The sequence below is a fragment of the Protomyctophum parallelum genome (genome assembly GCF_964188405.1).
Source record: "Protomyctophum parallelum genome assembly, chromosome: 2".
NCBI lineage: Eukaryota > Metazoa > Chordata > Actinopteri > Myctophiformes > Myctophidae > Protomyctophum > Protomyctophum parallelum.
Window position 1 is genome coordinate 40,258,548 of NC_139699.1, and position 27,370 is coordinate 40,285,917.

The 27,370-nt window shown below is 42.5% G+C and overlaps 1 protein-coding gene across 2 annotated transcripts in view; it reads right to left on the reverse strand.

The window, feature by feature from the left end:
* Positions 1–12,550: 12,550 nt before the first annotated feature.
* Positions 12,551–27,370, reverse strand: part of crtc3 (CREB regulated transcription coactivator 3) — a 60,229-nt gene continuing 45,409 nt past the window's right edge. For both annotated transcript variants that reach the window (XM_083759711.1, XM_083759712.1), the window contains 9 exons: positions 27,016–27,054; positions 26,191–26,276; positions 25,646–25,695; positions 24,919–25,139; positions 21,078–21,361; positions 20,459–20,701; positions 19,767–19,850; positions 18,424–18,634; positions 12,551–16,728 (listed from right to left, as the gene is read on the reverse strand). In XM_083759711.1, the coding sequence (XP_083615837.1) occupies positions 16,523–16,728; positions 18,424–18,634; positions 19,767–19,850; positions 20,459–20,701; positions 21,078–21,361; positions 24,919–25,139; positions 25,646–25,695; positions 26,191–26,276; positions 27,016–27,054 (1,424 nt within the window). In that variant the 3' untranslated portion in view covers positions 12,551–16,522. The remainder of the gene's footprint in view (positions 16,729–18,423; positions 18,635–19,766; positions 19,851–20,458; positions 20,702–21,077; positions 21,362–24,918; positions 25,140–25,645; positions 25,696–26,190; positions 26,277–27,015; positions 27,055–27,370) is intronic.

Genomic DNA, 27,370 nt, shown 5'->3' on the forward strand with positions numbered 1-27,370 from the left:
ACAATAACTTGGCCCATGTCATTGGACAGTAAACATATGTATTGCTAAAGGAAAAAGGGCACTTCATTGATGTCACTGGACAGTAAAATAAGCAATACATTCTCATTACCATGTAAACAAGGTCCACGGATGCTGGGCAGGCCATTAAAAAGGGCACTTTGAGTTTGAGGCAAAATACCCCCCTGCACGTGCCTGGGTTTGATTGATTCAATACTTTATTAGCAGTTTGCAAAAAAGGTACAGGAAAGTACAGTTCAATACAAGGTCTGCTAAGAGGATTTTAAACTCAAGAAAGCCTTTGGCTTGTTTCCATTGGGGTTCTTTGTATACTTTGCACTTGCGGTTCTGCCTGGTAGAGAGCTTCTTGGCCAGGACGGGACACGTTTGTTCTCTACATGTGTGACAAAATGGTCTCGTTCGAATTCTTTGGTGGTGTTAATTAGCTAAGATTAGTTCAGCCTATAGATTTCACTGGCTGATTCAGACACTTCCTGGTATTGGTAAATGGTGCATTTACTGTATATAGCACCTTTATCCAAGGCGCTTTACATAGATTGTGCATTACATTCACCATTCACACACACATTCATACACCGATGGTGGATGAAACCAGGCAAATCACCGACCTGCTCATCGGTAGCAGCGTCTTGCTCAAGGACACTTCGACACTGCCGCCCGGAATGCCCTGACCCCCTCCCTCAAAAAATGCAGATCACTTGCATCTTTTAAATCAGGCCTGAAAATCCACCTTTCAGCAGGCCCAAAGGAGAGGAAATGATCACCACCTTTCATTTTCATTTCATTCCCTGTACATACAGTGTGTTTGGCTGTACGCTGTTCTGTTGCTGTTTTTACATTTCTGTCTAATAAACTATTCAGTCAGTCAATCAAAGCTCCTGCATTAGTAGCCTTTTCTCAAAATGACCTGGATCACCGTGGCAACAACTTATAGCCTATTATGGATTATGTGTTACGACAACTTTGATTTACTGCCACAGCCACCATGAAGCTGGCAGAGAGTTACACAGTGTGAATGAAGTTACACAGGTATGAAGTCCTCAAAAAGAACCATGCTTTCCACACTGTCAACTCAAGAATGATTTAAACGGCATCATAAGATGGTCTAAAGCTCGTAATTTATAGTTTTAGTTGTCATATTTCGTTTTCGTCAGTGAAAAAAGGTAGTCAGACTTTTTTCGTCATAGTCATTAGTTTTGTCAACACTGCATCATATGCAACCTCTGTTGTAATTTGACCACTTGTTTTCGCATAGGGAATGCAAAAAATATAAACTATAAAACAGAATTATCCACTTACACTAAATACCAGGTGGTGCTTCCACTGCATGCATGTGACTTCAAAGTCTACTTTAAATACTGTAAAATGGGTAGAACATCTGTGAGAAGAGCTTTTTTCTTTTAACACATTTTACGCTCCAATGTCACAGCAAGCATATGCCGGTTTAGCGCCATCACTGCAACGTGACTAAGATTAATACATCACAAAATGTTTGTGCAAACAGTGTTTCTACTGAATCCGGTGGGAATACGGATATTTCAACAATCATATACATGCTTATGTAAATGGTGTGCTCTTTTTCCCCCCTTGTAAACTCACCCAGCCCTGTCTGCATGGCCCATCTGAAGCCCAGTGCAGAGTCATAAACAGTCAAAACAGAACATGTGGACGTGAAACATCTGCCTGCAGCTGTTCTAGGTGATGCGGGACATTGTTTTAGCATGTTTCCTTTGCATGTGAAGACATTGTTTTAGCAGGTTTCCTTTGCATGTGAGGTCCAACAATTTCTGCACTTCGCCACAGGCCTTCCCTTCACAACCATACATCAGCTGACATCTAAAGACAAAGAAACTGTTGCTTGGCTGAGAGGCAGAACAGATACCACCGTACATCTGAGAGCTCATGTTTATCTGAGTGACACAGTAGTCTGTGTAAGAGCCTGTTGGTGGTGTGTGTGTGTGTGTGTGTGTGTGTGTGTGTGTGTGTGTGTGTGTGTGTGTGTGTGTGTGTGTGTGTGTGTGTGTGTGTGTGTGTGTGTCTCTACATCTCACCAGGTCCACTCCTGCTCTCACCAGGCCCAGGACCTGCTGTGCGTTGCACCAGACTCCCAGCACCAGACACTTCATTCACGAGTGGTGGATTCTTGTAGCACTGCAGGCTCCCCTTGCGGCTCGAAGTAATGGTCAATAATTCAACATTTACTTGAGTAAAAGTACAAAAGTATTGGCTTCAAAATATATAGGGCTGAAGTGGTTAATGTATGTTTTGTAATAATAATAAAAACTCTCCAAAGTAACTAGTAGTAGTAACTAAAGTTCTCAAATAATTGTAGTGGAGTAAAAGTACAATATTTTGATCTGAGATGTAGTAGAGTAGAAGGAAAACTATTGGAAATACTCAAGTAAATACCTCAAAATTGTACAGTACTTAAGTAGTTACTTAGGTTCAGTTCACTGGGTTTAGGCTTCCTCTCAACATCACCTCATCTCAACCCAAACATCTTAGTATAGTATAGCCATCAAACACATCTATTAGGCCAGTAGTAAACACAGCTGTGGATTGAGTCATCTCCAGAACATGTTTCTGATTGACCTCTGGCCACTGTGTGACAGTGACAGTGTGTTTGTGACTTTGTGTGAATAACTTCTTCACATTCACCATGAAGCATAAAATAACGCATATATACATGGTAGTTATTTTGTTGGTGCCAGTGCCGCTGTGTAAATACACATGGTAGCTAAGAATAACAATAATAATAAAAAAGTCAATGCCAATTTTGTATTGTCATTTAGAAGCTGCCTTCTACAGGGTACCCCTGAAAAACAGACATTCCCAGCTTGTCTGTCCGAAACGTTGGTCTCGTCTCTGTGTCCACTGTCCACAATAAAAAGAAAATGGCATTGGCAGCTGAGTGTATGTGGTGTGGCTATACTTGTGTATTATTATTAGTGTTTATTCCATTGGCTGGCACCTCACAAGGACCGATGCTGTGCACCTTTTGATAACCAGCTAAGCATACTGTAACAACCAGTATGTTGGCAAAAGTCACATTAACCAACTCAAATAACATAACATAACATTTGAAAATATTGGCAAACGTTTGCCAATATTTTCGAATAGTTGGAGTGAAGAGATTTATCATACCCGGAAGTTATGTGGCAACTCCTACCGATTGGCAAAAAACTACTTTCTGGCCTTGACAGCCCATACATCCAAACAGAAATGTCCTATCTGATTGCATTAAACAACGTTAAACTATATTCAACTCAATTCACTTTGTCACACACTTTATGCTTGTGCATACCCTAGAGGGTTTAAGTGGTTAATGGCATATAAACATGTTCCATTCATAGCTCACATAGCTCAGTGTCAAAACATGGAACACGAGAGACTTGATAAGTCATCCTGTTCATGGAATAAAGTTTAGATGTTGATCCCCGTCCTGTCAGAGGATTAGGCTATTTCTGTCTCTACTCAAAGCCATAGGGATCATAGCTGCCTGTGATACTGGCCCAGTGTTTCAACAATGTGCTATAAATAGTAAATACAGGTCACAGCATGTAAACAGGGATGATAGCTAGGTGCATGCTTGTTTGGCCTATGCTTAAACCGAGCCTTATTCAATTTCAATCAGATTTGATCTTTTTTATGATTTTTAAGGGGCGCCTTCTATAAACAGCAATTTTGACAATGAAAGGGGAATTCAGGTCAAATGTCCGCTAAATCTTGTCCCCACACGTCTAAATAATTGTCATTGACAATGAACAGAAAAATTACGTCAAAATGTCGCTAAATATGACATCACCATTGACATGAAGGGAAAATGTATGTCATATGTAAACGAACAAATCAGCTAACCAATCACAGGCAACAGGCATTCTGATTGGCCAGTATGAGATGATGCATGGTGATGATAAGAGCTGATAATTCCGCTAAATAAGACAAAACATCAAAACATTAAACGCCATTGACATTTAAAGGGAAAGAAGCATGCATCTGCCTCGTTGACGGCAGACTGCTGGGCGAGCTTTGGCATGGGGGACCGATCAACATATGGAATAAATTCTGTATTTCCCATATAAGGAGCATGTCTTGTGTGTACAAATCTAAGGGTGGTAACGGGGACATTCTCTTGAGTGTACAGAGTTTGATGAGGGCCCAAGTAGGGCCAGGCCTTAATTTTCGGGCCTGCTGAGAACTCTAGTTTTTTCCGGCTGCCGGGTGCGGCTGCACTAATAACTTTGGGGTAGGCCCGTCTAGAGTTTGAGTCAAAAGGGAGACATCGAAGATGAATGATGGATGGGGAAGGATCAACATAATGGAATGTCAGACAGGTTCTGACATATATCCATATATGGAGATCTAAGGGTTTGAGGTCAGATGAGTTGCTGGGATCTCCATATATGGTCACATTTACTATATATCCATCCCTGATGATGTCACGTGATGTCACACTGACCTGGGCACCATATATGGCGGCTGATGTCATATGATGTCACGATGACCTGGGGTGACTGACGGGGATTTGAGTTAGGTGTCGCGACAGAGTGACGGGTATTGTGGGTTAGGTGTCGAAAACGCAAGTTTTCATAGTTGACTGTGACCTCCGGTCACAATAATAATCCCGGCAATGTCAGGCAGGCTGATAACTGTCACTATCGGTCGAAATATGCATCTCAGCACAAATCATGTGCCCATATCTGTGTGATTACCTCGGTTATGTCATGGAAAGACCTTAAGAGAAGCGTACCACCTATGTAGACGTGCTGCGGCGCGATAGCTTGGCTGACAACACTGAAGAGCTCAAGAACCTGATGTTGGATAGGAAATTGTGGAGGGCAGCGATCCAGGAATCCCGAGTAGATGGTGGGTAGACCTCACTCTCGCAGCAACTAACTGTCAGGAAAGGCGTATCGATATATGAAATAACCTGCCTACCGCAAACGTTCTAGTAGAAGTAACACGCACCGTGTTCTTCCAGCTGCAGTATAGCCTACTATGTGGTGAGACACACACCATGTCATTAGAAGAGGAACGAACAAGAGGCACATTCCTGCCTGGGCAGTGTGGGCACTACAACTTCAGAGGGGAGATATCTGGATTTCAGTGCATGTGCTCGCAGAACATTGTTTGTATACTGTAGCATGTAGGTCTATGCTTGCACGCACGCACACACACACACACACACACACACACACACACACACACACACACACACACACACACACACACACACACACACACACACACACACACACACACAAGTTGTATTCCTATATACAGGAGCTCCTCACTGGTCAACTAAAACACCTTGAAGGCCCTAACAGGAGCCCTCGTACAAGGTTTCTTCGACTATGCATGCACCTCTTGGTAAATACTTCAATCAATGAAATGTATCCAATTATTTTGAAAATAGCAGATCTACTGTGGTGGGAAAACTTCATATAACACTATGGTATTGATTAATTTAATGTAGCCTAGTAGATTAAACTAGTAACATCTAATTACCACCTGTTCTTCTCTGACAAACTCATTAGACACTGCCGACTCATGCAAACCTATTTCAAACTGTGTGAGTCAACTATAGAATAGAGTCCATATAAGCAATAACCATCTCTTGTTACTCTCTGTACACTCCTGACAGTATAAAAGATGTGTGGGACATTTGTGTAGGAGGCTGGGGGAAGCTCTGGAGGGAGACACTAGTCTCTCTCCGGTGTGGTGACATCTACAATAAAAGAATGATGCTTCCATAACACTACAAGCTCATACCTCAAAAGTACAGTAGGCCTACTTTTACACCACTGAAAAGCACACGGCAAAATCCTAAATGTTAATTTAACCACATGGTACAGTATGTGACAGAGGACAAACTTCACACTTCACCGCTAAACAGGAACTAAAAAGGTATGAAGCCAGGATGAAATATTCACATTTGTGAATCTTGTCTATCAATATTGTAAAAAGGCACCTGAAGAAGAAGTTTGTAGTTCAATCCAACCGTTGATGCTGAGAGGTATTGGGTCCAATTTTTACAGTTTTTGGTATGACCCGGCCTGGGATCGAACGACCTCCCAGTTTCAGAGCAGGCGATCTAACCACAAGGCCACTGAGCTGGTCATTCTGTGGATGTGTTCACTCACAATTCACCCGCTGGAGAGAAGACAAATGAATAGTGGAGTTTATTGTGCAAGAGCCTGCGTGTGAAATGGATAAACAAAATGAGGAGTGGTTCATTACATAAACCGCATAAACATCATCAGCAAAACATGTGCTAAACACTCACTCACAGTCAAAAATAAAAGTCTAACATTCTTCTCTTTGCAAAACACACAAATCTCTGGCAGCGGAACAGCCGGATTTGTGACAGGCTACAGTACCTAACCCCTGAGTGGCCATTGAAAGAAAAAAATACTCGTGGCCTCGAAATAGTAGCATAGCTGGAAAGGTAAAATAATTGAATGGCCACCACCCCTCTTAGACAGGGCATTTGGGAAATAAAATGTGGAAAAACTATCTAACGTATGTTAGAATTTCTCATAAACCATAAATATGTTGTATGCATTTTGGAAATCCACCCCCAGCCCAACATAAAAAAAGTTAAGAAGTCTGATGTAATTTACTGTTTTTTCCGCCACTCTGAATTCTCTAGACGTCTTCAATATCGCATCATATAAGAATTTGCTTTCCAAAAATAAACAAATCATCTTATCGGTTTGACTCATATGGAAATGAAGAATCAACTGAAGGCAAGAAGATGTTAATGTTAATGTTACTGCGGCCGTTGTGTGCTTGTAGATCTGCTATATTCGGACGGCAACACTGTCATACGACACAACATAAATGTAAGCATGGCGGTGTGCAGCAGTAGAGCATGGAGAGGTATTGTGGCAGCCCAAATTAAGGAATTAATTATTGGACCGATATTAAATTAGCCCAGCATCAAAGCCCTGCCGTTCATCTTCCCACAGACACACAGTGAGTTAACGAGCACACAGTAACCAGGAAGCAGACAATCGAGTGAAACACGTGGACCAGATTGGATTTTGGTTTGGCTCAATTTAACCAATTCAAGATGATAGAGAGGATGACAAGAATAAGAGAGTCAAAATTAATATCAAATGAAACACACCTGACCGTGACCGGACCTAATGGTATGTATATCTGGCTCTGCAACCACATGCATCTTGGTCATGACCTTTGACCTTTTCAACCCAAACATGTGTACTCAAAGTACCAAAAGTAAAAGCACCCATTATGCAGAATGTCCCATTTCACTCTTTTGAAAATAGCAGATGAGCTTGTAGATCGGCTATTTTTACATGGCCGAAATGTATACGGGGCTGAAGTGGTTAATGTATGAATATTCCTGTTGATCCTAGAAGCACTATCTACCTTCAAAACATTGTTATCTCCTCTGAGCACCTGGCTGGCCCGTGTTTTTCTCTAAAAGTAATGGAAATTGGAAATACCGGTACTCAAGTAAAGCACAAATACCTAAAGATTGTATGCAAGTACAGTACTAAATACTTAATTACTTTCCACCACTGGCTACGGGCAGGGTAACCCGCACACATGTTCTTGCTGATAGATTGGACCACAGTTCAAAGGTCACATGCTGCCGCTGCGGTGGGCCTGTCAATGGTATGCCGTGATTCCCTCGCACTTAACAGACCTCATCAATTACTCTAAACGAGGCAATTTAGTTCCCACCCGTTTGGCAGTGAACACAGTAACATCATCCATTCTCCTCTCAGTGGAATCACTCAGCTCTCTGAGGCTTCGTACACACCTACACAACAAATGTTCGGTCCGTACTGTGTGATGTCTGATTGCTGTTTGATTGCTGCTCCAATTCATTTTCAATGGGAGTCACATGGTTTGACCAAACATTTTTGTTTGATGAGGGGGGAGCAATCAGCAATCAAACACAAATGTTTGATCAAACCATGTGACTCCCATTGGAAAAGCATTGTGGTGGCCCCAAAAAACAAAAAAACGACCAAACATTGCTTGATTGGTGTTTGGTACGTGTGAATGAGGCCCCACTGACTGGATGCTGTGATGACCTGTTCAGTAGCTCCAGTCTGTTAGATGTGAACGTAACAGAGCTGTTCAGTACCTCTGGTCCAAACCGTTAGCTGCGTTCAGACAGTGATACTTGAATAGTTAGAGCGGCATGATTACATTACACTGTGGGCTGTGGAAACACTGTCCACAGGCCACCAATGAAATGCATAGTAGATGGAAATGGTGCCGTCAATAAGCATTCGTTTTTTTTCTTTTTTTCACAATTTTGTAACCGATTTTTCCTGGTGCGATGTGATCCTGGGCTCTACACACCTTCCACCAACTATAGTCCCCATATATGGGGGACAAGGGGAGAGCAACGGACTTGAACTCATGCTTCCTTCATGCCTGAGTGTCCAAGTTGCTCCTTTACACCTGACAGAGGGGAGTTTACCTGGTTGGACGTAGCGCGTGGAACACGTTATTTCAACCAGTTCCTTTCCCCTACATCAGTCGCCTCAGCTGGCCAGGGGGAGGCAGTTTAGAGACCAGGAGTACTGCATTGTTAATGAGCATTAGTGAGGGCAAAGTATATGAAGATACGGTTAAACATGAGTGAAGTGCTCCTTGTAAAGAGTTTGATTTATAATACCTTTAAACAGGTCTAGTTGTCACGGCCTGAAAAGGTGTTAGGGAATACCACACAGCACACACTTGTGTGAATGTAGACAGCGATGTCTCTCCTACAGTCCAGTAAAGTAAATGATACTCTCAAGAGTTCCCTGCCAATATACCCTTCCAGGCTAGTATGCAGGATGCTATAGGGGCCTATGGGTTTGAAGCAGGCATTACGGAGGTCATTGCCCTGGATCCCTGCAGCCTTAGTGAGCTTTGTGCTGTCACAGCCCACAGACGGCAAGCAGCCAGGATTACAGAGGAAAGGCTTGACTGGATACTCTTAATCCTACAGAACTCAAACAAGGACAGTGCTGTCAAACTCTGTAATAACTGCTTTAATGGGCAACCACAGACAGACGGACAGGGAAAGACAGACAAGGGGGCGGTGCATAGGTGCAAGAATCCTGTGTGGATTTAACCCTGTGTGTGTATGTCAAGAATTGAACAGTACAGAAGATCTGTGGGTGTGAGCGTCCCTCTGTTCAGAACTTAACAAGGCTCATCATCACCTCATCTCCCCACATTGGCATGGAGAACAGGACAGCAGTAACTCAATTATCACCATCTGACTCCAATTTGAGTTCCAGCAAAGAATGACTCTGCCATCCAACTTTGCCAAATAAAAAAACCTGCAGCCTGTTGGATATGAATGTCGGCGTCACTGGAATTAAAAGAAAAAACGTCTCAAATCATTGCCCTACTATTCAACAATGCCATAACTCATGTGCTGTGCCTACACAAACAATGTATTTTTAGAAGATGGCAGTATAGTACAGTCTACTTAAAGCTGTCATTGAAACTTCTGTATTGAAGAGTACCTTTTCTTAATCCAATATAACTAGCACATTGTTGCTGTGCTTTTTTTTTTATAAATCAATGCTATTGAACACAGTCTTTACGTCTGTGTGTTGGTTAAAACATATTGAACCAATGGAAAGTATTGAAAAGTGCTTCGGTGAAAACCTCCTAACTCCACTTGAGCTGGATGTTTTTTCTTTGGAGTTGGTGGTTTCTTCCAGACAGCAGAGACATCATACAGTGGTTGGAGGTCTCCCTATAGTCAAATTCTGATCGTTATAGTTGCTCTCTCCACCGGGAGGATATAAAACATACAGATTGTAGTATATCAAGTTTAGAGCACAATTACAAATTACAAGTATTCATTGTAATAATGGTCTTCCAATTATTTATTGGCTTTCATGATGTCTTCTCTATAGTTTAGTGGAAACTCAAGGTTTGCAACTTGTCATGTTCCAATTCCCGAGCTAAACATCCAGGGATGAAAAAAAAGAGTACTAGACTATCCTACTCAAGTAAAAGCACTGTGATTTGACTTAGACATCAGAGAGACATGATATTTCCCACAGATTACGCACACCCAAAGTGAGTTTGAAAACATGACCAACGTGGTGTGCATCTTCTATACTGAATGATGAAGATCCCACGAGTTTGAAATGTTATCGTTAAGCTAAAATAAAGTTAAAAGCCTGGGTAGTGGGTACAGATGATACAATAATTAAAGTAAGTCCTTTGCCTGAAACCGGTGTGCGGGCAGCCGGGCACTAGCTATCTCCTTTCATAGATTGTCTAATACTGCTCTGCAACGACAAAAAAAACGCCCATACCTACTGGGAGAAATACAACAATGTGCAAACAGAGCAGCAAGATTTGTGAACTGCTGCAATACATAAGGTTAGCCAATGGAATTCAACCACTAAGGACTAGCTATCTGTACTAGACCTACTGCACTTGTAAACAGAGTTTCTACCTTTAAACGCATTTTAAATCTGAGGCTTTTTTATATAGCCTATTTAAATAGTTTTAAGAAAATAATGCAATTTGTCCCAAAGTGACTGAACAACATTACTATTTGTTTCAAAAAGCTTTATAGCCCACATATATAACATTAACGACGCAATGTGACTGATCGGTTTACACAATTACACCCAACTGTAGGCCTAGGCTATATACTTTCCCCATTTTCAACTGTTTTTATTATATTTTGACGCTTACTTTGTCAATGTAAATGTACTATGTTCTACGTACTATACCAATAAAGCTCAATTGAATTGAAATCTTTACTTCAATATTATTAAAGTAGAAAATGTGTATATTACCAAGAAATCTGAAGACTACCCTGACATCATGCTCATCATGAGAGGGCCACTTGTGGCATCCTGGATGTAACCCTAACCATTTCAGCATCTACAACCTTATGAGGGGAACAGTTCAAAGCAAACTTCATTGTTATCTCCTTCTGATTAAGAGCATAATGTAGGATGATGCTCTAAAAAAATGACTCATTAGAAATCACCCATGTGCGACCCACCACAAAGTTAAGAGTATCTGTTCTGTTTGGGGAACCCACCTATTGGTAGAAGACAGACACCAGAGATTTGCACCACATTGCTTCCATCTGCTGGCCACAACAGGTAGCACACCTTTAACACCAGAGGATATTAGTAACCATCTGCAATGAGAACCAACTTATCACTTTGTTACATAGTTTAGGGATTTATTGTTTATATTAAATCAAAAAGGTTAACCACTATTAACATACATCACAAACAAAACAAAAAGCCTTGCGGTATAGTCAAATTTAATATCTGAAAAAAAGAAAAAGAAAATATCTCAAATGACAAATTACAAAAAAGTAGTAACATTAAATGGACACAAAAACATTTAAATAGAACTGTACATTTTTATAGGTAACTAAAAAAAAGTAAGACGGCAAACGAAAAAAGATCCCCCCCCCCCCCCTCTGAAATCCTTCAAATGACAACAAAAGAAAAGACACTGACTGAAAACAACCATCAGGTACAGTATAATGCCAAATATAAAGCTACAGAACAGATCAAAGGAAGGTCACAGTTACATTATTAGCATAACGTTTACAGTGGGCTGTGAAAAAACGTACAGAGAAGTATAAAGCCTAATATACTTCGTCGGTTGACTGCGTGACGTGTGCGTCTCCTGCCGAAAATGACCAATTTACAAGTCAAAACCAATGTAAATCGTTGATTTTTAAGCGAGTGACACCGTTTGTACAACAAAGTATTAATTAAGCTTAAGGCAGTAGAAGACAGGCTTTTTCAGCTGGGGAAGAATCAGGATGCACTCTCGCACAAGGTGGGTCCAACAGACGAGCATGTCATGTGATTACACCTCGCTTAACCCATTAAGACCGGGAAAGCATCCGTGTCATTTTAGATTTTAACCACTTTAAAGGACAACTTTAGTTTTTTTCAACCAAGGTTCATGTTTTAGGTTGTTGTTAGAGAAACTAAAAGATGAGTGTTATTTCTATTTCATTTGAAGCTTTCTTTTGTTTTAGGGATTTTAGCTCTTTTTGAAAGGGGGGGCGGGGGCATTCGAGCATGGGGCTAAATATGTATTTTTTGACAAAATGTTATGGTGATTTATTTTTATATTATTTACTATAGTCCTAATAAACCCCAGGAAATTACATCTGACCACAAAAGATCACAGGATCTACTGAATGTGAAGGTAGCCTACTGGGGGAAGGCTTATACTGTGTGTATAGGCTCAATATGTCAGTTTGTCACATTCAATAGATCCTGTGATCTTCTGTGGCCAGATGTAATTTCTTGGGGTTTATTAGGACTATAGTAAATAAAAATAAAAATAATTGCCATAAAAATTTGTAAAGAAATACATATTTAGCCCCATGCTCGAATGCCCCCGCCCCCCTGTCAAAAACGGCGAAAATCCCTAAAACAAAAGAAAGCAGCAAATGAAAAAGAAATAACACTCATCTTTTAGTTTCTCTAATAACAACCTAAAACATGAACCTTGGTTGAAAAAAACTAAAGTTGTCCTTTAAACCATTCTTTTTACTTTGGCTATTCAAAAATAGCAGATTTACAAGTTCATAGCGCTATGAGCTTGCAGATCTGCTATTTTTGAAACATCTTGCAAATGTGTGCAAATCTTTATACATCTTTAAAGCGATTTTTTTTTTAATCCAATCTTTGCTTCTGGGGGGCCTGGAACAAAAATGTGTCGAGATGAGGGGGGCGCGGGCCGGGGGGAAAATACATTTTGGGGGTATTTGACATGAAAACGTTTGAGAACCACTGCCATAGAAATAGTTAGGATTAAGATTACGTTTTAGGATCTGCCTCGGTTCTTAATGGGTTGAACACACTCACCCCTGTCAACAGTCATACCCATTTCCAGAGAATTGTCACTTTCGTGTAAAAAGACACAAAGCAGATCTGAGTACTTGCAGACGACCCTGACGAGTTATAAACCCAGTTAGAGAAGAGAACACCATCAAGGACCCCCTCCCTCCCCAGAGGAGTCATTTTGCATGTCGGATGGAGATGATTGAGATATACTCTAACTACAACCAGATGAATCTGTAAAAAAAAACAAAAAAAAAACATTCCAAGTGTACAAAATGTCCACCAAAGAACTGAAATTCTAGGTGGTGATTGCCATTCCATGGCACCCAAAATGACACCTGCGACCCCCCTCCCCATCTAATCCGTCGAACAGCAGTTACCGGTACATCACCTTCCCGTAGTACAACTTAAAAAACAACGCCATGCAGCACTGTGCCACCCATTAACATTTTTCTTTTTGAGTGGTGCAACCACTCCAAGGAACAGCAATGTCCGTGTTGGTTCACCTGTGTTGGTTAATGAGCACCAGTATATGACTATGAGTACCAGTAGGGGCGCTGTTGTGCCAGAAACAGAGAGAGGGATAGTTCTGCACTGTTGCCTGCTAATGAGAGAGAGAGAGAGAGAGAGAGAGAGAGAGAGAGAGAGAGAGAGAGAGAGGAAAATATATATATTTTTTTAGAGAAGACAAAATCGAATGTTCTGGACATCAAGACTGAGTGGGCGGTGGTAGTCAAGTCGAGACCAACGGAAGGCGAGACAGAGGCGATATTTGTTTTCTCATTTGATAGATACAGAAAACACTGCGAAAGCAAGCAGGCGTGTCAGCTGCACTCTATAAGCGTTGATTTCATTGCATTGTAGTGACTCGAGTGGACTCGGTGGGGGAAGAGTGCCGAGTCCCTTGGTCCGAGTCAAATTACGTGCAAGACCGAGACGAGACAGAGTAAATGAAAATGTGCACTCGAGTCCTACAACACTAGTAGACACTGTGGACACTATTAGTGCCATTAATGTTTCTTTCAGTTGTTATTCCACAGTCCACACACGCACCACTGTATAAGTCTCCTGAGGAAAACTACTATTAAATTCATATATAAAAAGGATTACATTGCATAATGTATGACATGTCCCTGTTCAACAGGTCACATATTCCACCAATTCATATAAATGAGAAGCTGTAAGGTGCATAGGCAAGAGATTGTTTAAACTTTTACACTTACCCCGAGCAAATTAAAAACATTTGAGTTTTGTGTCATTATATTTTACTTGACTGGTTTTGTATTACAACCACCAGAGGGCGGTAAATACCAAAGTGTCTGGCAATTACAATTAACTTTGTAATGTAATTACCAGGCTCCAAAAAAAAAGAAAAGAAGAAAACCCACATTGCTATTGTTGGCCCAGATGATACAAGAGCAGATTTACTCGTCCCACACTTTGTAACATAACATGCCACATGTGGCTTGAAAATGTGTGTGTACCTTTTTATATGTATACATATTAAAACAATTCTTCATGTAACAAAGCATTTTTTGGCTTCGTAGTAAATTACCACAGCATTTCAGCTTTAAAACTTTATCTTTGGGTTATCTGTTGTACAAATACATCCATTATCATCAGAATACGCAGGTGTAAAAAATATTACTCGTCGTCTACTTTACAGAATAGTGAGCCAGTCAAACAATAAATAAAATAAAGCGTGTTAAATGCAAAGTTACACAAATCCTATGGCCACAGTGTTACAGTGGGCTCTCCAACTTAATCTCTTTTTGACTTTGACAGTAAGGGGGGGATCAATTACAGACATAAAAAAAAAAATCAATCGACAGTAGCATTTGAAACACGCACGATTTAAAATAAAAAGTACAAGCGGTATTACGTGTCAGTAAAAAATAACAAGAAAAATAAACATTTCTTATGTAATGAATACATACATACATAGAAGTAGATTTTTAAAACAACAGAGCTTAAAAAAAGGTTCCTTTTTTCCTCCATGTTTTCCATTGTCCCAGTGCAGTCGGAGAGCCTCGCTGCACATGCCATGGCTCTTATTGGCCAGGAAGAAATCACACTGATCTGGAGTCAGTTCGCTTTATCCATTGAGACTGATGCAAGCAAAAAATATATAGGATCCCATTTCACACATCTTATAGAATTATACAATTCATCGGAAATTTGGTAAAAATTGCATACTCGTTTGAGTATTACTGAATTGACTTATTAAAAAATATCATCTTTGTAAACAGTTTGCCCTTTTCCTGGGAGGTTGAAAATACATTCTTGTCAGACTGTAATTGTTGAGGCTTATATACGTAGAGCTGTGGCAAAAAAGTGTGGTTGTTCTTGTAATATAATAATAATAAAGAAAAAACATTCTGGTATTGAACATGCAAAGTGCATTGAAAAAGTAATGCTCTGCACATAAAAGATAAGATCCTTTTGAGTCTTTCTTTCTGCTCATGTTTTTTCAAGAGACTGCGATTACACACGGTACGGTATGGCATGACGTGACCGTTATATAACTGGACTATCCCAACGGAGGGCAGAGGGCTGCGAGACATGAGCCCTATAGCACCATACATGTCACTATATCCACTGCAGCACAAGTATCTACATTCTAGAATGCTTGTGTTCTGGGTTTCTGGTCATTTATGAATGCAGGCAGTGGCCGAGCTGTACGCAATTAAACATTCAGTGCTAAATATCTCTGGTGTGATATTCAGCACAGTGACAGGGTCCATGTGGTGGTGTGTCGCTGTGGCGACAGCGTAACCATGGCGTCGGCAGGCTGAGTATGATGATGTGGGGGGGGGGGGCGCTGCTGGATTGTGGATTACTCTGCTTGCACTTGCCGTCTGAGACAATGGGGTCGGGTTGGATATAAATATATATATATATTTTACATTTTTAACCGGTGGTGGAAAGTAACTTCCACCACTGGACTTCCAGGACAGCTGAGGGACTGTGCTCTGGGTGTCTGTTGGTCACACACAAGGACTCTGGGACATGTAGGCTGTGCTCTGGGTGTCTGTTGGTCACACACAAGGACTCTGGGACATGTAGGCTGTGCTCTGGGTGTCTGTTGGTCACACACAAGGACTCTGGGACATGTAGGCTGTGCTCTGGGTGTCTGTTGGTCACACACAAGGACTCTGGGACATGTAGGCTGTGCTCTGGGTGTCTGTTGGTCACACACAAGGACTCTGGGACATGTAGGCTGAACGAAACAAGCCGGCAGTGCTCATGATGAATGAGTGGTGAAGAGAGAGATAACTTCACAAATACGAGTAAACACACGCGATAGCCATTTTAAAACAAAGCATTTGTAAACGGCATTTGTTCACAAATCTGTTACTCTGACAAAGGGTGTGTTTTTGTATGCATTTGTGTGTGTGTGTGTCTGTGTGTGTGTGGCGTGTGTGCGTGCGCGCACACACACTACTTTTACCACATTTATCACATTTACCAAATCCTGGCAGTGGATGCATGCACAGCGGCCCCAAGTCTGCATGCATAATTAAGATTTGTACACTACAATACACATGTACTGCAGCTCACCGTGTGTGCGCGTGTGTGTGTGTGTGTGTGTGAAGTAGAAAGCCCACAAGCCCTGGTGTTTACAGTGTGAGAGTCTCTGTATGGGCACACACACGTTGTTGTTTGGATTAGAGTCTGTCGCTGCGGAATGTGTCCTCCACAGACGGGTCTGGCAGTACCATGTCTGGATCACTGAGCATGTTCAGCCCGTCAAGGCTGAGCGGCTCGATGCGCAGCTCGTCCTCCAGCGGGAAGCAGCCGTCCGAGTCAAAACACTCTGGAACGGCGGAGAGGGCAGCGCTGATGTCCTTTGACAGACTGGGGTTAGAGTCGTCTGTACAGATGAGACAGACAGACAGGAGAGGGGAATCATTTCTGTGCCAGTCATTTAATGCAGTGGTTCTCAACCTGAGGGTCGGGCCCGACTCCCCACAGTGAAGTGACAGTTTATCAACCTTTAAGACCCCCTGCATCAATCAATCAGTAATCAAAAAGCTATACTATAAAACTGGTCAAGCAGTCAAATAACATAAGATAGAGGCAAACATTGTGAAAAGCTAATGGATGGCGTAATGGATGAAATGCACTCAAAACTCATCTGTAGTGCTCTTTTATGTTGACATGCCACTGAAATGTAGCTATGTAGTTTTTGTCAAGCTACCCGGCTGCAAGGCGTAAACAACTAATGGAAAGCTACATTATTCTGAACGTAGTGAGATATACCACATTGAATCTGTTTTTGTCTTTGTACCATGAAAAGCATGTTGATGTGAGCTATAATGTCTCATGACCTTTAACCTTTACTGGAGTTTAGAATACAGATATAAGTATAAGTAAGATATCTGTACGTTTATTCAAGTATGGTTTTCAAGTACTTCATACACCACTGTTTATGCCTCCATGTTTAGCTTCGTCTGTCAGCGACTTTCCGCTTTTCTATAAAAAATTAAGTGTACTTGACTAGTGTCACACCCACCGGTCAGGATGATGTTGTATTGACTAGTGTCACACCCACCGGTCAGGATGATGTTGTATTGACTAGTGTCACACCCACTGGTCAGGATGATGTTGTATTGACTAGTGTCACACCCACTGGTCAGGATGATGTTGTATTGACTAGTGTCACACCCACCGGTCAGGATGATGTTGTATTGACTAGTGTCACACCCACTGGTCAGGATGATGTTGTATTGACTAGTGTCACACCCACCGGTCAGGATGATGTTGTATTGACTAGTGTCACACCCACCGGTCAGGATGATGTTGTATTGACTAGTGTCACACCCACTGGTCAGGATGATGTTGTATTGACTAGTGTCACACCCACCGGTCAGGATGATGTTGTATTGACTAGTGTCACACCCACCGGTCAGGATGATGTTGTATTGACTAGTGTCACACCCACTGGTCAGGATGATGTTGTATTGACTAGTGTCACACCCACCGGTCAGGATGATGTTGTATTGACTAGTGTCACACCCACCGGTCAGGATGATGTTGTATTGACTAGTGTCACACCCACTGGTCAGGATGATGTTGTATTGACTAGTGTCACACCCACTGGTCAGGATGATGTTGTATTGACTAGTGTCACACCCACTGGGCAGGATGATGTTGTATTGACTAGTGTCACACCCACCGGTCAGGATGATGTTGTATTGACTAGTGTCACACCCACCGGTCAGGATGATGTTGTATTGACTAGTGTCACACCCACTGGGCAGGATGATGTTGTATTGACTAGTGTCACACCCACCGGTCAGGATGATGTTGTATTGACTAGTGTCACACCCACCGGGCAGGATGATGTTGTATTGACTAGTGTCACACCCACCGGTCAGGATGATGTTGTATTGACTAGTGTCACACCCACCGGTCAGGATGATGTTGTATTGACTAGTGTCACACCCACCGGTCAGGATGATGTTGTATTGACTAGTGTCACACCCACTGGTCAGGATGATGTTGTATTGACTAGTGTCACACCCACCGGTCAGGATGATGTTGTATTGACTAGTGTCACACCCACCGGTCAGGATGATGTTGGGAACTCCTCCGCTGCAGTTGGAGAACATCATGTGGGACCTCATCTGTAGGGGATCCTGCAGGTTGCCATGGCTACCAGCCAGCCCCGCGAGGGCGGCCTGGGAATAGTAGAGAGAGGAAGGCGACGACGAGTCGAAGAAAGAACCGCCTGCCGTGGAGCACATCGCATTCTCCAACAGGTTGAATTGGTCCAACTAGAGAGAGAGAGAGAGAGAGAGAGAGAGAGAGAGAGAGAGAGGATAAGAGAGAGAGAAAAAACATGACTTTATGAATAACATTTTACATATAGAGTGAAGGGGTGCTGTTTGGAAGAGGTTGAGTATGTGGTGTGCATGTGACACTGTATGTGGTGAATATCTTGCACTAACGTTGGATAAGCATCTAAGGGCCTTTCTCGGACCCGCCTCGCTCCCCATTGTTTACAATGTGTTTAGGATATAAGAGATGGCCGCAGCACCAGGAGGGGGTGGGGTAGAGGGGAGCGGGCGTGGTCGACATATGACCTTACTGGACTGCGTTCACACATTCAAGACACCTGTCTTGTGTCTGAACACAGCTTTAATGGATGTGTTCTGCCCCCCTCCCCCCATCAAACAAATGTTTGGTCAAACCATTGCAGAGCTGCCAACCTGCACACATTTTGTGTACCAACCATGCAATTATAGGTGTATAGACACCTAGAATTGCGTGGTTGGTACACAAAATGTGTGCAGGTTGGCAGCTCTGCCATTGAGCTTCCACTGGAAATGCATTGGAGCGGCCATTAACACCCTGAACACCCGGGGGTATTTGTAACCATTAAATCGATTTGTTGCTTCAGGGCCTATTTCAAGGTTGCTCCACGCCATTTTGGAAGTACGGTAGCTTAAAGTAGCTAGATGTAGCCAAAAGACCTCCAATGGGATCGACAACAACAGGAAGTATGAAGTACTAGGCGACAGGACTGCGATGGGCGCAAGGTTAGTAGTGTAGGGCTGTACCTGATAAGGAAGGGTTAGTAATGTAGGGCTGTACCTGATAAGGCAGGGTTAGTAATGTACTGTAGGGCTGTACCTGATAAGGCAGGGTTAGTAATGTACTGTAGGGCTGTACCTGATAAGGCAGGGTTAGTAATGTACTGTAGGGCTGTACCTGATAAGACAGGGTTAGTAATGTACTGTAGGGCTGTACCTGATAAGACAGGGTTAGTAATGTACTGTAGGGCTGTACCTGATAAGACAGGGTTAGTAATGTACTGTAGGGCTGTACCTGATAAGACAGAATTAGTAATGTACTGTAGGGCTGTACCTGATAAGACAGAATTAGTAATGTACTGTAGGGCTGTACCTGATAAGGCAGGGTTTTCCCCTGGCGGCTGGAGAACTGAGACTCCATGAAGGGATCACTGAAGAATCCCGCCATGTTGTTGTGCTGTCAGAGGCACAAGAAAAAAGAACACGTGCGATCAATCGATGAAATGATTATAAGACGTTATACGTATTTACCAAAAACCTCGGCATACTACGTACTGTATATACGGTAGTCTATAATGGTAGACTACACCACTGGAAATGGTGTACTGTGGTGTACTGTGTACAGCTAACATTTTAAGCAATAACTGAGAAATTACGACCCATGCTTGTTGCAACCCAACACAACGTGTAGCATTGACTGATAACATTGTTTGACTGCTGAAAACAAAAAGTAAACAAGTTAGAAAATACCAAATGCTGGACAGAACCACTCAACCATAATAATAATAATAAAAAATAATAAATGCATCGAGCTCCTCCAGTGATTTATTTAATTGGCACCAAGATGACGTTTCGTGCATACTAGCTCTTCCTCAGGATATAAATCACGCATTCGGACAAAAACGTCCGCAAAGGATACATGAAAGACACACTTGATGTATCCTCACTGATCCTTGCTCCAAGTGGGTTGGGAGAGTCTCCTCTCTCCTCACCACAAAAGCAAATTAATATCTGGCAGACATTCGAGTATTGGGACTTAAGACACGAGGACACATGGACACTTACGGGGCTGCCAGTAAAGTCAAGTGCAATGTTGTGCAGAGGGGAAACAGGTTGTTGTTGATGTTGTTGATGATGATGTTGTTGCTGCTGTTGATGTTGTTGTTGATGTTGTTGATGTTGTTGATGGTGTTGCTGCTGGTGTTGCTGCCGCTGCTGCCCCTGGCCCACGGCATGCTGGGACTGCTGATACAGCGGATAAGGGGGAGGTGGCTCCATTGGCATGCTGTTGGTATCCAAGGCAACGCCCTAAAACAGGACAGTACAAGCAGGGGGAGTCACTAGGGGGTGGAGTGGAAGCACTATTCCTTCCTTGACCCTGGAGTCTATGCGGTTTCCTATCATAAGCTAAACGAACCCTTTACTATTTCAACCCTAGCATTGCTATTCAAGAATCGAAGTATTTGTAGAGCTATTTTCAAACGATTAAGCATTTTATACATTTGAAAACTTGTGAAATGGGACATCCTGCATAATGAGTACTTTCTACTTTTGTTACATTTTGATACCAATACTTTTGTACTTTTACTCAGAGTATTTCTACATTGCAGTATTGATACGTTTATTTATACTTCAGTAGAACATTTGAGTACTTTTCCCACTACATATAGTATACCGTCTGTACCTGTGTGATGGGTGAGAGCGCGGGGGACATGGTGGTGGGCGACAGCTGCTTGACCAGGCCGCGGCCGCTGCGCTGCTCCACGCCAGGCGACAGGGTGAGGGGGCTGATGGGAGCGGGGCGCCGCCGCGGCGAGCTGCTCATGCCTGCCCCCGGTGGCGGGCCCCCGCTGGACAGCGAGGACAGACGCAGGGAGGAATGGATGGAGGGGTTGCTGAGGGACGAGTGCAGCTGAGAGTTGGTGAGGGAGGCCTGGATGGAGGGGTTGCTCAGAGATGACGACAGGCCTGTGTGCGTGGGGAGAGACAAGACACGTGTTGATTTTGATTTAGTTTAGTTAGTCATAAGTCTTTTGAATTAACCCATTCTGACCTGAGATCAGATTCATACGAGGTTTCCACTGGACACACACTGGTCTGATTAACCCATTCTGACCCGAGATCAGATTCTAAAAATGTCAGTCGTTCTTCGATTTTTCAAAAATAGCAGACCTACAAGCTTGTAGAGCTGCTATTTTTCAATAGCTAAAGCATAACATAATGCTAACACCAAAACGCGTTCCCGATCAGAATGGGTTAAATGTCGTTTAGTTTTAGTCGTATTTTAGACGGTCATCTGAAAGGTTTTAGCTATCGACTAGTTTTAGTCGACTAAATATTGTGAGATTTTAGTTGACTAAATCTACAGTTGTTTTTTGTCGACTAAAATGTATTTTGGCAGGCCTTGATGGCGTCGTAATGGCTGATTTTAAACTTGGTTGCATGCTGAAAATAGCCGATCTACAACCTCCCAAGGCTTGTAGATCTGCAGATCTCCATTAGTCGCTCCTTCATATTTTAGTATAGTTTTTATTTGTTGACAAACTAATATATTTATTCATAGTTTTAGTCACCATAGCTTAGTTTTTCTCAGTGAAAAAAGCTAGTCAACGGACATTTGTCGGCATAGTTTTAGTCAACAAAATGACAACAGGACCTCGTCAGAACATGTACTGACCCCTCCCCCCCACACACACACGACTAATAAGGAAAAGAAGAAAACTGAGAATCCAGGGCAGATATGGGTCTTTAGAGACTAAAAGGGAATGCATGGAAGTTATGATGGAGCGCATGTAGTGTACTAGGTTTTCCAGCATTATGTGCCAATCCCCGCCACCAAAAAACACTGGACTTTATTGTGAGAGTGAGTGAGTGAGTGAGTGAGTGAGTGAGAGAGTGAGTGTGAGAGTGAGTGTGTGAGTGAGTGAGTGAGTGAGTGAGAGAGAGAGAGAGAGAGAGAGAGAGAGAGAGAGAGAGAGAGAGAGAGAGAGAACATAGGGGAAAACAGAGCAAAATAAAAGAGCTGTTTGGAGCGAGCCAAACAGAAGAGGTCAAGGTTCATGTGTGGCACTTTGGAGCTCAGTCAAGTTGTACTGTTTTCAACATGGTAGTCCACACGCACACAGACACACACACACACACACAGAGGAGGGAAGGCTAAGAGGGGTTTAGAGGAGGATGTGATCAGATTAGGCGGGAGCGTTCAGAGTGAGTCTGTTCGGAGAGAGAGACATAGGCCCTCATTTATCAACCGTGCGTACGCCAAAATATGGGCGCACGCCGAAATTACCGACATTTTTCGGCATTTAACATTTCCGGCAAAGCTTGAAATTGAACTTGAGTAGGACAAATAGTCACGTCTACTCTTCAGCTGGCGTACGCTGTTTTTCTGTTTTACACAAGCGGAGCAGCCTTGTCTGAACTGCTGAGAGGCTGTCACAGGCATCTAAACATATATGTATTCACTCCTAAAATGTTTATATAAAAGGTATGTATAATGTATATGGGCTACATGTAAAAAATAAATAAATAAAAATGTTAAGGAATACATGTGTCATATGAAATTAGTAGGAGATAAAATCGCGCAATTAAAAACAATGTTGCAAGAGATACTTAAGCCATTTAAACAGTGTTTTGCATGAGCGCATACATGCGAGGATTTGGGCTGTCTGTGCTGAAATATTTCCATGACGGGACGTTGGAGAGTATAGTGCAGCAGTCTCTACAGCATGAAGGCCGATGTCTTTCTTACGGTATGTGCAATATAATAAACCCGACGCGTCGCTCAATGCCAAATGTACCGTGCCAGGCTCCCAGCGCAAGTGGGAACTGCATCGGAGATATATAGGTATATTACCCAGCCAAGCAACCACCAGCCACATGAGGCTATATACGGTTTTTGCTGCACATTCATATAATGACAGTTGACAGCCCGGCCGGCGGCCACTGCAGTGACTAACGTCTGCGAGGCAATCTAAATAGACTGTCGAACGTCGGAACGTGCATGGTCAGTTGGTCACGGACGGACCACTGTGATAGAGAGAGACAGACAGACAGACAGACAGACAGACAGACACACTGGACAGGAGGAGCACCTGCAAAACAGCAGCGTGTGTGTGCCTATTTGTTATTTAATTATGGTTCACAGGTTCAGGTTTTCGTTCACTAATATATCTTGTTGTATATTAAATTAAAAATACTTTAATGATTTAATATACAACTAACAACACACAGTGAAACATTGCGATATGTGTGCGGGGGGTGAGGCGGGCAGCAAGGGAAACGAAGCGAGAGGAGAAACAGACAGCTTTATTTAATGTGTCATGTAGGTGCGTGCGTGCGTGGACATGACAGCAAGGCAAGCGAGGTGAGAGGGAACAGACAGGGTAGGCCTACAACTTTATTTAATTCATGCAGGTGTTCGTTGTTTATTTATTTAACAACACACCAGTTAGTTGGGCTTGCAAGTTGCGTGTGCGTGCAGCTTGTGTGCGTCTGTGTGTGTGTGTGGGTGTGTGTGTGTGTGTGTGTATGAGAGAGGGGGGTGAGGCGGGCAGAAAGGCACGGTAACCATGGTTTCCAGATCGTATAGCAGTGGTTCAGGTCGCAAAAACGAGGGCGAGGCTTGATTTCTTAGGGCGTGCCAGATCAAATTCAGCCGTGACATTTATTAACGTGAGAACGAAATTAAGGAAGGATCAGCTGTTTGCGATCACTTTATAAATGCCGTGGAGACGTGGGTGTACTACGAAACCTGCACTCGAATTTGTGGCAGATTTTACACTCGATTGATAAATGAGGGCCATAGAGACTAATGTGCTACTGGCTGGCAGAGAGGAGGGCCATGATGGGAACACACCCAACATGATAGAACAAGGACCACACCGCCAGCACACACACACAGAGACAGAGACAGAGAGAGAACAGACCCAATAAGGACCACACGGCCCGCACTCTGCTATACACACAGAGAAGGAAACAGACCCAACATGATAGAACACTCTGCCACACACACACACACACACACACACACACACACAAGAACAGAGGAGGGACATGGGAACTAGCCTGGCATGGCCACTTTGGCTAGACTAATTTCACTGTGTAAATATTAGTCTGGAACGTGGAAGATTTTTTACAAACCGATTTCAATGTCACAGCAAAAAAGTCTCACTTTGAATTGTAGGCTATGATTGGCCACCCACAACTCTGGGGTGAGCGAAAGAAAGGTAATACAAACCAAGGAGTGCCAGACCAATATGAGACCTAACATCAATGATAGAACCCATAGTGACCCCCACCAAATGCCTGGAACTACGTCATATTCCCCAAAACCAGACCAGAACTCCCACCATCTGAACTAGCACTTTAATTGTTTAGAAGTGCTGCATGGACAGAACGCCAGTATGGTACTTGTAAAGATAGCTTTCCTACAAATGCAAAACATGTATTTAAACCACCCACCATATGTTTAAACAACATCACACACCTGAGCACATCCACATACACACACACACACGTCTCACCCTGAGAGTTGCCGATGCCCAGGTGCATCATGGCGGCGGGCAGGTTCCCTGTGCTGCTGCCCCCGCTGAGGTTGGCGTAGCCACCGTTGTCCTCGGGGTCCAGCGGCGTGGACAGCGGCGAGGGGAAGTGCAGGTTGCTGAGGTCCGGCAGGGAGCCGCCCGTGTTCAGAGAGCCCTGGTAGTGAGACAGCCCGGCGCTCTGCTCTGGGGAGGGGAATATGCTGCAGGGCACAGGAGACAATAGCAATCAATCACAGCTATTTATTTATTCATTTATATATTTTTTATCCCACGGTATTGTAACACCTTTTATTTCACCCGGTGCCAATTGCCTAAGCTGTAATCCTGGGCACCACTCTCCCTCTGCCAACCTGGGGAAAGCCCCGAACTCAGCTCATGCTTCCTTCAATGCATGAGGAGTGAGCAGCCTGCTTATTATCACCTGACAGGGGGGTATCAGTGTTCATTTTTGACAGCAAATTTGTATTTAGTTTTTGTCATGGTCTTTTGAATAACATTGTATTTACCGGTAGTTTGTCACATTTTAGTAATCTGAAATGTTTTAGTCTAGTTTTAGTCGATTAAATATCGTAAGATTTTGGTCCACTAAATCTACAGTTGATTTTCTATTTCCCATAAAAATTTGTGCGCTACCAACAAATGGCTGTGTAACACCCTGTTTTGTGAAACAGTGCTGTAGAGCCTGACATTTTCTCTTCAAACGTACTTGATACCAGGCACTTCACAGGATTTAGGTCGAGAGGCAAGGGATTGGACCTGCAAAAGAAAATGAACGTCGAGTGAACTGACATTCTGCTATTCATAACTTCAGACTAAAAAAGTATTCCAAAAATACTAACCCTATTAAACCCATTTAACCCCCAAAACAAAAGTTCCTCACAAATTCAAAGACTGAAATCGAGTCGTACAGGTAACACACTGATCCATTTTTTGTTCTGTTCACTCTCCAGGAATTCATAATGCCTTGTCAATCCAAAAGAAAACATTTAGACGTATAATTTACTCTGCACATGATCTTACATAACCCCAAACCTGGAAACAACGTGGGTCACCATTTTGGGCACGTCATTAAAGTAAAAAATATATATAAATTGGATTTAGAAAAATATGATTTTTATATATTTTTTTACTTTAATGTTTACTTTAATGATATTTTCTCCATTTGTCGTACTCTGAGAGTCTAATATGGCTAAGTGGTTAATGGACAGTCTCTACACAACTGCATAATGAAGTGAAGTAAGCGGAACCTACCTTCTTAGCCTCCCACAGCTGCTTGGGCAGTGGCTTACTGACACCAATCAGACTCTCTTCATTAGATAGCGAGGGGAAGGAGAAAACTGCAACACAGAAAGATACACACATCACTTAGTTAGCCAGCGAGGGGAAGGAGAAAACTGCAACACAGAAAGACACACACATCACATTATACTACATTATACAGAGACCAATTACTGTACAGCAGTAGTTCCCAAATGTCTCGTCTCAGGTCACCCCTGAACTACACTGTTACTTTATAGCATTACATTTATGTCATGTTTTTTTCATTATAATATATATATATATATAAATAGACAGACAAACAAAAAGCAAACAAGACATATCAATAAACCAAACACCAGACTATAATGCATAATAAACGAGTAATTGACCTATCGTAATGAAGTATGAGTAACAGTTTTGAAACATTAACAAATGAGCGTACAGAGCAGAGCAGTCACAAAGCAGAGTAAAGATGATGATATTCGGGTGGCTTAAAGCCTCCAAGCTCTTCTTAGTAGTTTTTCGGACATGCGTGTGCGTGTGTGTGTGTGTGTGTGTGTGTGTGTGCGCGCGCGCGTGTATGTACACTGTAAAATACTCAGTGTTAATTTATCCATTTGTAACTCAGAGTGTACAAATGCAACCAAATGGCAGGAAGTAAAAATACAATATTTCCATCTGGGATGTAGAAGTATTAAGTATCGAACAATGGAAATAGAAAGACTCAAGCAAAGTAACATTGTACTTCAGTAAATGTACTTATACAGTAGTAAGTTACTTTACATCACTGGTAACCGAAGGAAAAGTTCAACTCACTGTCTCCTACGCCATCCACCTCTACTTCGTTCACACTGGCTGCAGAGAGAGAGAGAGAGAGAGAGACAAAAGCAGAGGACAGTTAAGAGCAGTGGTTTTTCAGGTCGAGACCCTAGATCGGATTTTTAAATGTAGGGAGAAAATAATAAGTACTCAAGTCATATATAACTAGGGATGCACCGAAAGGGAAATTCTTGGCCGAAACCGAATACAGAATATAGGAAACAGTTGGCCGAAAACCGAATACCGAATAGCCGAATACAGCTTTGTTGTAAAGCTACCTGATTATGGCAAAAGACATGATTATGGATTTTCATAATCGATTCATCGGGCGATTATTTAAACGATTAATCGG